The sequence below is a fragment of the Palaemon carinicauda genome, chromosome 15 (assembly GCF_036898095.1).
Source record: "Palaemon carinicauda isolate YSFRI2023 chromosome 15, ASM3689809v2, whole genome shotgun sequence".
In the NCBI taxonomy this organism is placed as follows: Eukaryota; Metazoa; Arthropoda; class Malacostraca; order Decapoda; family Palaemonidae; genus Palaemon; species Palaemon carinicauda.
In genome coordinates, this window is record NC_090739.1 from 44,828,318 (window position 1) to 44,843,174 (window position 14,857).

Below are 14,857 nucleotides of genomic sequence, written 5' to 3' on the forward strand. Positions count from 1 at the left end.
TCTCTGCTATCTACACTACTGGCTAGTCCTGGCGGACTTTGTGTGGACCCTTTTCCAACATCGAGCCATGCTTCTTGAGTTTTTCCTTGATCTGGGGCTTGTGGTAAACTTAGAGTAGTCCTCTTTGGAACCCAAGCAGGATCTGGTATATCTTGGAATGCAGAGAGACATGAGAAAAAGTCTTCCTGTAAGATTCAGAGGAGTGGCTTGTCAGTTACTGATGCGAAGCTCACTGCGAGCCCGTACGTGACAGCGCCTGCTGGGACAGCGGGCCTTGTTAGACCGTTGATTATCCAACAGATGCTATCACATGTGGTTATTTTAGTGGAAGCTGAAGACCTTTGGGTCTCAGGGCAAGGATCCTCCCTGAATGCTCATTCCAGGGGGATCGGAACCAAGACAAGACCTAAATTGGTGGATCCGGGATTCGGACCTTCTCCTAAGAGTAAATCCTTCTCCCTCTCCTAATTTGATGCCATTCGTGGATGCATCAAAAAAAGGGGGAGGGTGAGACGCCCTGCTGACATACTGCAGCACATGGCCTCTGGGCTGTGGTCTGTCAGATCAGCAGTGCTACATAAACCTCCTGTTGTTGGAAGCAACATACCTTGCTCTTCAACATTTCTAAGAGCTCCACTCAGGTTTCTTAGCAGTGTTGATGAGCAACAACATGACCGTAGTGACATATCTAAACAAGCAAGGAGGTTCAATTGCACGGCATCTTTGCCAACTAGTCATCAAAATCTTGCGAGGGACAGAGGACATTACAATCTCACTATGAGCCTGCTTCATACCCAACAGAAAGAACATCTTGGCAAACAATCTGAGCAGGAAGACTCAGATAGCTGGCTCTGAGTGGTCTTTGGATCCTCAGATAGTAAACAAAGTGACAACTTTGTGAGGTTCGCCGACAATAGAGCTGTTCTCGATGTCCCGCAACCTGAAGTTTTCGATGTATTGCTTGCCAGTACTGGATACATAGGTAGCACTTCAGGCTGCCTTCCAACTTCAGTGGGATAACTGGGAAATCTATGCATTCCTCCCCTTTCTGCCTATTGAGGAAACTCCTCAACAGGGTGAGATCCATAGCCAACCTATCCATGAAGTGGATAGTCACATCAGGGCAACATGGAGAATGCTACCTTAACCTACTGCTGACAGAGTTTCCAAGGGAGCTTCATCCTCTCCATAACTTGCTGCACCAACCACACACTTAGATTTACCATCAGACAGTGGGATCCCTACGTCTTTGCGCATGGAGAGTATCCAGTGTCTCCTCACTGACAGAGGATTTTTGCATCCAGTAGGGAAACAGATGTCTGGTTAGCTTAGGAGGTCCTCAAAATCAGTCTACCAGGTAAAGTATGTGATCTTTTATGGTCAGTGTCGTGGAAGGGTCTCTCTCCGCTCCGAACCACTGTAATGTATCCCTAATTACTGAATTTGTATCTTTTCTCCGAGAGGAAAACTTTACTCAGTCTCGACAGTAAAGGCTATCGCTCAGCCTTAAGCCAAGTCTTTAGACTGAAAATTGTTAATATTTCCTCTTCCATAGAGCTGTTCATGCTATTACGTAGTTTGCAAAGTCTTCACCTCAGTTGGAAGTGAGACACCCTTCGTAGAACATCGTCAAAGTTCTTTGTTCCCGGAAAGGAGCACTTACAAGTCGTTTCATGGGGCTTCGGACCATGATCTAACTCAGAAAACGGTTTCCTCTTGCTTTAATCTACAATAAGAGGGTTAGCAAGTTGCATGATCTCCGCTACGACATCACCCATTCCAACTTTGTCCCCATATTTTTTGCCAAGACTCAAATTCCAAACTGATGATCCTAATTGGCTGCTCTTGTGTCCTGCATGAGTGGTAAGGTACTACTTAAATGAACTCGAGGAGTTTGCCCACAGATCAAGCACTTACTTGTCAGCACAGGCTTGGTCAAGAAGAGGGTGACGAGGAACATCTTCTTGTGGAATAGGTATTTACCGTGCCATTAATCCTTTCCCTTTTCGACAGCAGAGATCACAATATTAGGCATAAGTACATCCTTGGCGTTCAAGAATTTTCCTGTGATGCAGGTATTACAAGCAGGTGTATGGAAGAGACAATCTACTTTCACTATCCACTATCTTCAAGATGTAACACACAGGTCCCTAGACAAGTTTTTGATAGGCCCTGTGGTAGCTGCACAGCAACTGTTATAGCTACCCTAGCTCCTCAGTACTATTACCAGTCGTTGGAAGGCAGAGGTTACGGTGTTAGTTTGGGATGAATGGAAATGGAATGACTCGCCTTTTCTTTTCTTCATCTTCCCCTCTCTTGGGGCACAGCATCTAAAGACCCTGTCAGCTGGAACTCTTTGACTGCAGGGATGCCCCATATGGCTTGTAGGTAAAATTTGTATAATTATTCCGTTACGTCCCTAATCTCCTTATGAGAGGAAGTTTGGACGTTTGGTCCTCTGTTTGTATGTTTATAAACCTGTTGATTATAAATAGCTTATGACAATCACAATTACATTCTTACACTCATAAGCACTTTTGTATGGGCCGTCAACCTGCTGGTATTGACAGGCTACTGGTTCATGAGGTGTTAGAATGGTTATCCCTTGCATTATCATGCTCGGATGCAGCGGGCTTGGGTCAAAAGTTTCAGCCAGTTGAAGTGACTTCCACTCATCTTAGGGTGAGTCTCTTACGTAAAGAACAAAGATTTGTATTTGTGTTAGGACAAATGACAAATTTGGAAGTAATTTGTATTTTGCTAACTATACAAACCTTAGTTCTTTACACTTACTTTACCCTCCATCACTTACCCCCAGTGAAAGTCCCGGCTACAATAAAACGGAAGAATGTATGAGTGAGGGGGAGAGAGTTGCTTCTCCCCGCTACCACTGGTCGGTTGTTGACACCAAATCTAGTTTACATAGCCATATACCAGCTAGCGCTGATTTCTTCTCCTATATAAAGAACTCTGATTTGTATAGTTAGGAAAATTACAAATTACTTGTACTTCCAAATTTGTCATTTTTCATTTTTAAATATTTAACTTAGCCGGTGAATATATAATAGCTGCTGCTCCGGCGGCTCGACAGAAAACACACAAAAACTCGCGAGCGATCGCTATGAAGGTTGCGGGTGTGCCCACCAGCGCCAACTATCGGCCAGATACTGCATATGCATGTAAACAAGCCTCAATTCTTCTCTGTCGGTCTGATCGACAAGACGTACCATTACTCGCTGTTAACCTGGAGTTTTTCAACAGACTTGGTGAAGTACTTCATTTTGGTTTGAGCTTTCGCAGTGCAGGTGTTTTATCTTCAACTTAAACTCTTGAACTCTTTTTTGGACAGATTTAATTGTTGATGACTTTGGATTGTTTTTTGGACTTTCTTTGACTTTTACAAAATGGCTGACCCTTCTCCAATTCCTAGATTTCGTAAGTGTAATGCTAGGGATTGCAATAAGCGTCTTCCAAAGGCCTCTCTCGACCCACATACTGTGTGTTCTAATTGTCGGGGTAAAACCTGTCAATTAGGAGATCGGTGTGAGGAGTGCGTGGGCCTTTCGGAATTCGATTGGCTTGAATATGACAAGTATTCTCGTAAGCTAGAGAGAAATAGGGTGAGGAGAAGTTCCTCTAGATCGTTAGAATTTTCCTCCTCCCATGCCCCTGAACCTAATCCTTCCCCTGTAGTAGTTGTGCCTGAACCCTCTACTAGCACTCAGGAACCATCAATGCGGGATATGTTACGTGCCATTCATGCTTTGGGCGAAAGAGTTGAGTCGTTAGCTACAGATCGTAATCAACTCATGGCTGACGTTAAAGAGTTAAAGTGTCAGAGTGCCACAGTGGAAAATCGTGGGAAAGTGATAAGTGCGCAAAGTGTTATCAGTGTTGCGACCGAGGGTTCGTCTGTTCGTGCCTGTCGTTCGCCTAGTCCGAGACCTCTTGCAAGCTCCCAAGCCCCAGGGAGAAGTAATGTCGTACGACTTATGGGTTCGAGAGGCCTTGATCAGCGAACAGACGTTCCCTCTATGGTTTCAGGCGTGTCTCATCAAGACCGCCCCTACCATAAGACGAGCGAGACGATTTTCTCCTCGTCATCCGAAGGCTTTTCGCGTAAGAAACCGTGGAGCAAGGTTTCGAGGCCCTTAAAGCGAAAGTCAGTCCCTTCAGGACAGGTCCAGCGTCCTGGTTGTAGCCATTGGGACAGCTCTGACCCTATGCAGTCATCGGAAGACTTCTCGCCGCCTAAGCAGAAACGTAACACAGGCTCCGAGAGTCTTGGTGTTAGCAAGGTTTTGCAGTCACAGACGTTACCCTCGTCTCTTACCGCACCCATTCCCGTTGATCCTAGATGGGTTGTACTGCAAGACATGCAGATTAAGCTCGCCTCTCTTATGGAGGACTATTCTGCTGAAAAGGTTCACGATGATCCTCGCCGCTTAGCTGATCGAGATCCTGGCCGTCAGCCGCCCAAACGAGCCTTTGCTCGTCCTGTTGACGTTGGCGTTACTAAGTCACGTCAGTCACGTTTTGTAGAGCCTCACTCGATGCAGTCCCGTGTTGACTTTCAGCCGCATGTGGACGTTCAGCCGCTTCCTATTGCTCTTGTTGACGTTCAGGACGTTCGCCAACCAGCGAAGTTGACTTGTTTTGACGCTGAGCGTCAAGCACCGCAGTCAAGAGTTGTTTTGACTGCTCAGTCTAGGCAGTCAAGGCAGTCTCGAGTTGACGTCGAGCGTCCTCCCGCTCCTGTTGTTGTTGACAGTCAGGCTGTTAAGCAGTTACATGACGTAGTGTCCTGGACTGCTACTGATGCACCAGTGCGTGTGGACTCTGCTTGTCAAGCATTGCCACCAAGGCAGGTCTCCCCTTTGCTTGTTACTCAGCAGTTGTCAGACGAAGATCCTTCAGATGAGGACGTTGCTGATCCTCATCATGATGATCATCCTTCAGATGTAGACGAACCTAAGACGGTTCCTCCTTCGATGGACTTTAAGAAGATCATGTTGATTTTCAAGGATCTTTTTCCCAATCACTTTGTTACCGTTGCTCCTCGTTCGCCACCGTCTGAGTTTGCTCTAGGCTTACCTGCTACCAAGCCAGCCTTTACTAAGCTAGTGCTTTCTCGCTCTTCCAAGAGGGCTTTACGACTTTTAGGCGACTGGTTAGATACCAGGAGGAGTTTGGGGAAGACGGCCTTTGCCTTCCCTCCTTCTAAGCTTGCTTCTAGATCGAGCGTCTGGTATGACATGGGAGAAGTTCTCGGCTTGGGAGTCCCTGCCTCTGCCCAGGGTGACTTCTCAAGCCTCGTAGACTCTCCCCGTCGCCTGGCCATGAGACGCTCTAAGATTAGTTGGTCCTCCTCGAACCTTGACCATCTGCTTAAAGGCGTATACAGGGCCTTTGAAGTATTCAACTTTCTTGACTGGTCATTAGGAGCTTTAAGTAGGAAAATCTCGTCTGCCGACCAAGATGTTTCCTTACTTATCATGTCATGTATGGATAAAGCCATCCGCGATGGCTCCAATGAGCTCGCCTCCACCTTTACGTCGGGAGTCTTAAAGAAGCGAGATACCCTTTGCTCTTTTCTTTCGGCAGGAGTTACTCCCTGTCAGAGATCAGAACTGCTCTTTGCTCCCTTATCAGCGTCCTTGTTTCCGCAACAACTGGTTAAGGATATAGCTTCTTCGCTTGTGCAGAAGGACACCCATGACTTGATGGCGTCCTCTGCTCGCAAAGGGACTCCTTCTACATCCTTTGCTGTAAGACCCAGGATCGAGACTCCGGCATCCAGATTTATCCCGCCCTTTCGTGGCAGAGCTCCCAGCAGGGGAAGCGCTCGTGCCGAGGGAAAGAGAGGTAAGAAGAGAGGAGCCAAGTCCTCACGTGGCAGAGTCTGACTGCCCACAGCCTCAGACAGCGGTAGGAGCCAGATTGAAGAGCTTCTGGCAGGCCTGGGAGAAGAGGGGTGCAGACCAGGAGTCTGTTCGGTTGCTCAGAGAGGGGTACAAAATTCCGTTTGTACGCAAACCTCCTCTAGTGACAACTCCCATAGACCTCTCTCCCAGGTACCGAGAGGAGTCAAAGAGACAAGCCCTAAACCAAGAAGTGTCTCTGTTGCTAGAGAAGGGAGCGGTGGTGAAAGTCTCGGACCTTCAATCACCGGGGTTTTACAACCGTCCCTTCCTAGTCCCAAAGAATACAGGAGGTTGGAGACCGGTGCTAGACGTCAGTGCGCTCAACGTTTTTGTTACGAAAACAAAGTTCACTATGGAGACCACGAAGTCCGTCTTAGCAGCGGTCAGAGAGGGAGACTGGATGGTCTCTCTCGACCTACGAGGTGCGTACTTCCACATTCCTATACACCCGGATTCCCAACCGTTTCTGAGGTTTGTTTTCAGGAATGTGGTATACCAGTTTCGGGCCCTGTGCTTTGACCTCAGTCCTGCTCCTCTCGTGTTTACGAGGCTCATGAGGAATGTGGCAAAATTCCTCCATTTATCGGGAATCCGAGCCTCCCTGTACTTGGACGACTGGCTTCTCAGGGCGTCGTCCAGTCATCGCTGTCTGCAGGATCTTCATTGGACGTTGGGTCTGACCAAGGAATTGGGACTTTTGGTCAACCTAGAAAAGTCCCAACTGATCCCATCCCAGACTATTCTATATTTAGGGATGGAGATTCGCAGTCCAGTTTTTCGGGCTTTTCCGTCTGCCACCCGAATAGAACAAGCCCTGCTCAAAGTCCAACTAATGCTGAAGAGAGAACGGTGTTCAGTCAGGAATTGGATGAGTCTCGTAGGGACTCTATCATCCCTGGAGCAGTTTGTCTCGCTAGGAAGACTACACCTTCGGCCTCTCCAGTTCCATCTAGCCTTTCACTGGAACAAGGACAAGACGTTAGAGACGGTATCAATCCCGGTCTCCGAACCAGTAAAGGCATGCCTGAAATGGTGGAACAGCAATATCAGTCTGAGAGAGGGACTATCCCTAGCAGTCAAGAACCCAAACCACGTGTTGTTCTCAGACGCGTCGGATTTGGGTTGGGGTGCGACCCTGGACGGTCGGGAATGCTCAGGTCTGTGGACCTCAAGTCAGAAGAGCATGCACATCAATGGCAAGGAGCTATTGGCAGTCCACTTGGCCTTGATGAAATTCGAAAGCCTCCTTCGAAACAAAGTGGTAGAGGTCAACTCCGACAATACCACAGCTTTGGCGTACATCTCCAAGCAAGGAGGCACACACTCCCTCACCCTGTACGAGATCGCAAGGGACCTGCTCATTTGGTCAAGAAATCGAGGCATCTCCCTGTTAACGAGATTTATCCAGGGGGACTTGAACGTCTTGGCAGACTGTCTCAGTCGGAGGGGTCAGGTGATTCCCACGGAATGGACCCTCCACAAGGACGTGTGCAAGAGTCTTTGGGCGACTTGGGGTCAACCCACCATAGACCTCTTTGCCACCTCGATGACCAAGAGGCTTCCAATCTATTGCTCACCAGTCCCAGATCCAGAAGCAATACACATAGACGCATTTCTACTGGATTGGTCTCATCTGGACTTATATGCATTCCCACCATTCAAGATTGTCAACAAGGTACTGCAGAAGTTCGTCTCTCACGAAGGGACAAGGTTGATGTTGGTTGCTCCCCTCTGGCCCGCGAGAGAGTGGTTCACCGAGGTACTTCAATGGCTGGTAGACATTCCAAGAAGTCTTCCTCTAAGGGTAGATCTATTACGTCAGCCCCACGTAAAGAATGTTCATCAAAGCCTCCCCGCTCTTCGTCTGACTGCCTTCAGACTATCGAGAGACTCTCAAGAGCTCGAGGCTTTTCGAAGGAGGCAGCCAGTGCGATTGCAAGAGCGAGGAGAGCTTCTACCATCAGAGTATACCAGTCGAAGTGGGAAGTCTTTCGAGACTGGTGCAAGTCAGCATCTGTGTCCTCGTCCAGTACCTCTGTAGCCCAAATCGCAGATTTTCTTTTACATCTGAGAAATGTTCGCTCCCTCTCAGCTCCCACGATTAAGGGCTACAGGAGCATGTTGGCTTCGGTCTTTCGTCATAGAGGCTTAGATCTTTCCAACAATAAAGATCTCCAAGATCTCCTTAAGTCTTTCGAGACCTCTAAGGAACGTCGTTTGGCAACTCCTGGATGGAACTTAGACGTGGTCCTAAGGTTCCTCATGTCAGACAGATTTGAGCCATTACATTCAGCCTCCCTGAAGGATCTCACCCTCAAGACGCTTTTCCTAGTGTGCTTGGCTTCGGCTAAAAGGGTCAGTGAACTTCATGCCTTCAGTAAGAACATCGGCTTTTCTACAGAAAAAGCCACATGTTCACTTCAACTTGGTTTCCTGGCCAAAAATGAACTGCCTTCTCGTCCTTGGCCTAAATCTTTTGATATACCTTGCTTATCAGAGATCGTAGGCAACGAACTTGAAAGAGTGCTGTGTCCAGTTAGAGCTCTTAAGTTCTACTTAGCCCGTACTAAGTCCTTACGAGGTGGATCTGAGGCATTATGGTGCTCAGTTAAGAAACCATCATTGCCTATGTCAAAGAATGCTTTGTCATATTTTATCAGATTTTTAATACGAGAGGCTCATTCTCACTTGAATGAGAAAGACCGATGTTTGCTTAAGGTTAAGACGCACGAAGTAAGAGCTATAGCAACTTCCGTGGCCTTTAAGCAAAATAGATCTCTGCAAAGTATTATGGACGCGACCTTTTGGAGAAGCAAGTCGGTATTCGCGTCATTTTAATTAAAAGATGTCCAGACTCTTTACGAGGACTGCTACACACTGGGTCCATTCGTTGCAGCGAGTGCAGTAGTGGGTGAGGGTTCTACCACTACATTACCCTAATTCCAATATCCTTTTAATCTGTCTCTTGAAATGTTTTTAATCTTGTTTTTGGGTTTTCGGAAGGCTAAGAAGCCTTTCGCATCCTGGTTGATTTGGCGGGTGGTCAAAGTCATTTCTTGAGAGCGCCCAGATTAGGGGTTTGATGAGGTCCTGTTGTATGGGTTGCAGCCCTTGATACTTCAGCTCCTGGGAGTCTTTCAGCATCCTAAGAGGATCGCTGGGCTTCGTGAGGAAGACAGACTAACAAGGCAGAGTAATCGTCTAAGTCAACTTCCTTACCAGGTACCTATATATTTGGGTTTTGTTATGATATAACTGTCAAAAACTCTAAGCATATACGCTGTAAACTTAATTAACTCTGGTCTCTACCCACCACCATGGGTGTGAATCAGCTATTATATATTCACCGGCTAAATTAAATATTTAAAAATGATATTTTAATTATAAAATAAATTTTTGAATATACTTACCCGGTGAATATATAAATTAAAGGCCCTCCCTTCCTCCCCGATAGAGACCCAGCGGGATGAGAAGAATTGAGGCTTGTTTACATGCATATGCGGTATCTGGCCGATAGTTGGCGCTGGTGGGCACACCCGCAACCTTCATAGCGATCGCTCACGAGTTTTTGTGTGTTTTCTGTCGAGCCGCCGGAGCAGCAGCTATTATATATTCACCGGGTAAGTATATTCAAAAATTTATTTTATAATTAAAATATAATTTTATTTCAGAATGCCTGTTCAGTATATTGTTGGTAATTGGGACTTCCACTCAGTTACTATAAAGTTACGCCCACCGGTGTTTATACCAAGACCAGAAACAGAAAAGTTAGTTGATTTAGCCCTTCAGTGTCTAAAAGGAATGGGAAGACCTAGAGTACTGGATATTGGATGTGGTTCTGGGGCTATTAGCTTGGCACTTCTTAAGAATGTTAGTGATGTAAGTTCTTCAGATCAAATCTTCTTAACCCTTCTCCTCCATGGTATTTGAATTCAAATCATGTGATTGATTAAGAGATTTTTAATTCTTAAAGCAAGGTAGAATATCAATATTTTTTTGTAATAGCCAATTATTTAAAGACTTTAAAACTTTTTATAAACTCTATCCTGACTTTGTAGAATTGAAAAAAGAGATTGACCAATTATGTTTTTCAAATATCACATATTTTTAATCTAAATGTGTTCCTACAAAAATACAAATCCTTGTCATTATATCGGTTTACTCCGTTGCTATTTTGCTACAACCAGAATTAAGAAAATCGTGGGATTCTGGTAACATTGTATGGTTGCCAGCTATCCCTATCCATGCTATGAATTGTGCTATGGTTTTCCTTTTACAGTGCGTATTAGTGATTATGAGTGTATCTCAGATTAGTATGACAACCTGCCCTGGCCTTGAAGATCACCCTTGTGGCACCTTCATGAGCTGAGTGGAGGTTTAGTCATATCATCTGAGTGCGAGTGTGAATTTAGCCCTGCACCCACAGACACACAAACAAGTCCCACACTCACTTCCGCAAACAAGTACAGAAAAGCGTACGCTGATGGCGACTTAGGATGGGGTCACGTAAACAAGTATTTGATTGCCACCTTTAGCACGCGTCCTGAAGTAGGTACACCAACTGAACGCGCTACCATAAGAACACACTTGCAAGCAGAATACGTTGAAGCCGTTACGCTAGCAACAACAACTCGCATGGACGTGTCTGGAACTACCATAGTTTTCCACCCTCCTGTAGACTGACTTATACCATTTCAGGCTCTTCTAGGAATGGAAATATCAAATTATCTACTACAATGTTGGTGCCTAAGTCTGTAAAGACCATTTTAAGAGAATTGAGACTAAAGTTGACATCAGTACAGAATTAGGAGATGAAAGGATGGCTAAACTGTACCCACCTTTTCGTAGTTTTACACCATTTACAGCCTATTGGGACCAACCTCCTCATAAGAGACAAAGGTCGGATTCCCCACCGTATTATTCCACACCCAGATATAGACGCTCCTGGTGGGATACACATGACAAGTCCCATTCTTCTCCACAGGTTTCAAGTTCAGAGAAGACAGGACCCACACTCCCTTCTCCTCCCTATTATGATCATGAGTCTCAAACTCTGTTATCAGAATTCATTCTCATCAACCTGTGTTGTCTCATCTCATGTTCAGGACCTAGACGAGAGAAGAAGGGTGTTTAAAAGTAAATGAAGAGCTCGAGAAACTTTCTAAAACAGGTACCGGCAACTTCAAGATTGAGACAATGCCAGGGTATCTGATCCAGTGCTTATTACAATTGAAGACTCTAATGAATAGGTAGTAGAGGCTACATTAGAAAACTCCAGTGTTTCCCCCCTAAAAGTTGTCAACATCAGGCTCAGGAGAGGCTTCCCATTTTTTTAAGGTAATGAGCCTTATTAGACATATAGATGGGCTTGTTGATCCTCTACACTCCCAAGTAGCAGGTAGGTGCTGCACAATTGGCAGGATTTTACCGGAACTTTAGAATACGCTCCACAATTTTGATGAGCCCTTCTCAAACCAGGCTAGGAACACGCTAGTTTTGCTGAACAAGAAAGTGTCCAACACAGAAAATTTCTTGAGGTCGAGCTGTCACATACTAGATTTATACTAATTGAATAATTTTCAGTATGTCAAATTATAAATATCAGAAGTCATGGGATACGGAAAACTTATTTCAAAGAAAACAGTTCTTATTAACAAAGTAATTTAAGTGAATACAATTTACAAGATTTGCAAATAAAGTTATCTGCTACTTTTATACTGAGTAAAATCCAGTCTGAGTTAAGAAGACACCCAACAGGACTCTATGCAACATTCTACTAACTCTCCCAGGTTATTGGGATCTCTTCTTATCCAACTTCCTTGGGTGGGGTGTGGCATACATTCCATCTATACTTCTCCTTTTCTCCTTGTATGGGAGGGTAGATACTTCAGTACAAACTTAATTGCATAAAAAAGTTACTTGGTCAAGTTGCTTACGTGCATCTAGCATCCGGTTCAGCTCATAGCTGTATGAGTGCTGCACCCCAGGAGAGAGGATGAAGAAAAGAAAATCTGCTAGACTTTCATATTTTGCATTCTAAAGTTATGTCACAACCCCTATCTTAGACTAGATGCACCTTGTCATGTGAGGGAACTAGGCTTGCTACACAACCTGTTGAACACCTATCAAAGGTCCAAAAGGAAAGGTATCCAGAGACCTGGTGGCACAGTATACTACTAAAGATGGTGGGCAGTAAAGGTTGTCAGGAGTTTCCAGACTCCTGTGTCACTTGTGTCACAAACAGATTCTTCCTGAAGACTAGGATTGAGTCAATACCTCTGTCTTTGTGAGCCTGCATTATAGATAGTACATCTGTAGCTTGTGGAAGCATGGTTTGCATACCTAGTGGTCTTACGAAGCCAGAATGAAACTATATTCTTAGGTATCCCTTTCCTAACCATACCAGTGCTGAGGAACAACCCCTGGTGCTCCAGTCTGAAATTCTGAGTTCTCTTTAGGCAGCACCTAAGTGCCCTCACAGGACAGAGAAGCAAGTCATCCCAGTTGGTTGTTGTATTTTATAGGAAAGAGATAGAGAAGGACTGAATTGGGTTTTGGACGGCTGGTTTCTGGGTCTTGGCCACAAACTTGGGTACAGAAGTAAGGGAGACTTTCTATCCCTCCAAATGACTCATGATATACGAGATGCCATGCAGTTCATCTACTCTCTTTGCTGAGACCAAGGCAAGTGGGAACGTAGTCTTGAGTGTCAGATCCCTGTCTGACACTCCTGTATGAAGACTGCTTGAGAGAGATGAGAACTCTTGTGACGTCCCAAGTTGGAGGTCTGAGTTCTCTGAGAGGACAAGACTGCTCGAAGTTCCTCAGGAGCAGGAACAGTTCCCATGAAGAGGAATAGTCCAAACCTTTCAACCTGAAAACCTAGCTCAAGGTTTAGCTATAGCCCTTCACTGCAGAGAATGAGAGGAGCTTGTCCTGGAAAAGGTAGACAAGGAAATTAACTATCCATTGCCGAAAGGCTTTGACCTAGGAAATATCCTGTGTACACCAATTGCAGAAGATGGCCCACTTTCCCTGGTTGACAGATGAAGAGGTTTTTGTATATATCCATATAATACCTGTAAAGTCCCTTGCAAAAAGCCCTTCACTTGGAGGATGTTGGATAGTCATCATCCATGAAGTGATAGGATGCCAATGAGTTGTGTTACCTCTGTAGATGAGGCTGACAGAGGAGGTTATGCCATTGGGTTAGTTTCTCGTTACCTTATAAAAGAGCATCAGGAGATCTGGAAACCATCCAGTGTGTGGCAACTTGGGAGCTACCAGGATCATTCTGATATTCGGGGTCGTCAACATTCTTTGATTACTCTCTGTATCTGGCAGAAGGGAGGAAAAGCTTAAGCATCCTGGATGTCCCAGGGATATCTGAAGGCATTTTTCATCCCTACTGGTGGATCTGGAACTGGTGAGCAAAACACTGGAAGCTTCTTGTTCAGTCAGGGAGTAAACAAGTCAGGGGAACTCAGAAGTGCTAGAAGCCTTTCTACCACGCAGAGTAGTAGAGACCACTCCATTTCTATCACCTGCCCCTGGCAGCTGAGCATTTTTGTTATCACATTCCTCTATCCTAGAATGAACCTTGCTGTGTAGTTGAACTCCCAAGTGTGTTCCTGCTTTGCTGATTCAGAAGAACTGTAAAACAGGTCCTCCTTGTTTGTTAATGTAGTCCACTACCGTAGTTGAGAAAAGTTTGCAGTGCTAGAGGGGTTGCCTGCATTTCCAATAGGTTGATGGGCAGGAGTTCCTTAGGTGTGTGCCCCACCCCTCCTTGGATGCGTCTGTGAACAGCAACATTTCTGGAGGAGAGTCGAGTGGGATTACCCTGGTGAGGTTTTCATCGTTCAGCCTCCACGAAAGATTGCCCCTCACCTCTTGTTCCACTGGAACCTGAATGTGGGGGAGATCAGTGGTTGCTGACCAGTGATGCTTCTCACACCTCAACAGTAATCTCAAGTGGAGATAATAGTGAGGCCCGAGTTTCACTAACAATGAAAAATCTCCCAGAAGATTAGCCGGAATTTGTTGTTCAATCAGAAACAGTTGCACTATCCCTTTGAGCTTGTTGATACGATTATCTGAGGGAAACTCACTGCTGTTATGTCCATGAACATTCCCTGGTTACTAACCTCCTGTTAGGAGTGAAATCCTACTTCACCTGATTGAACATGATCCCCAGATTGTGGTAAAAGAAAAGAAGTCTTGTTTCAATCCTGGAGCAACCAATCATTAGGATACAGTACTTCAGAAGACGAATCCTGTTCGAGTGAGCGTAAGCTGAGACGAGGGAAAACTCACATGAACACTTGGGGAACAATAGACAGTCTGACACACAAGACTTTTAATTAGTACACAACTCTCTCAGTGATGAAGTGTAGATACTTTCTTCATGACGACGTATACTGTAGTTACTTTTTGTTGGACCGATGGATCGCTACTTGAAAATACGCATCCTTAAAGTGCAAAGAAAGCATAAAGTCTTCCTTCCTGATGGTTGCACATGCTATACTTGCTATCTCCATCTTGAATAAAATTTGTTGAACAAACATTTAGAGGAGATACTGTAGATCGGTGACTGGTCTCCAGCTTCGGTCGACCTCTCTACTAGGGACAGCAGAATGTAGAATCCTGGAGACCCATCTTGGACAACTTCTAGCGCATTCTTTTTCATCATCACCTTCATCTCTGCTGCAAGTTCCAGTTTTTTTTTGGTAATTTCGGAGGGTATGTCAGGAATGTCACTGGAGATTGAGCTTCACAGGAGGACGAGAGCTAAAGAGAGGAAGGCGGTCTCCATCCTGTAGGACGTCTACCACTCAACTTTCTGCCTTTTGTCGCTGCCATGTCGTCCAATGTTTCGACAGGCATCCCCCCCACTGGAAGCAGCTGGAAGAGGGGGATCACTGATCTTAACT

General features: G+C 45.4%; 1 protein-coding gene across 4 annotated transcripts in view; it reads left to right on the top strand.

Annotated features, from left to right (window-relative positions):
- The window catches only part of LOC137654591 (MTRF1L release factor glutamine methyltransferase-like), a 172,179-nt gene that overhangs the window by 65,546 nt on the left and 91,776 nt on the right, over positions 1-14,857 (top strand). For all 4 annotated transcript variants that reach the window (XM_068388359.1, XM_068388361.1, XM_068388360.1 and 1 more), the window contains exon 4: positions 9,596-9,803. In XM_068388359.1, the coding sequence (XP_068244460.1) occupies positions 9,596-9,803 (208 nt within the window). The remainder of the gene's footprint in view (positions 1-9,595; positions 9,804-14,857) is intronic.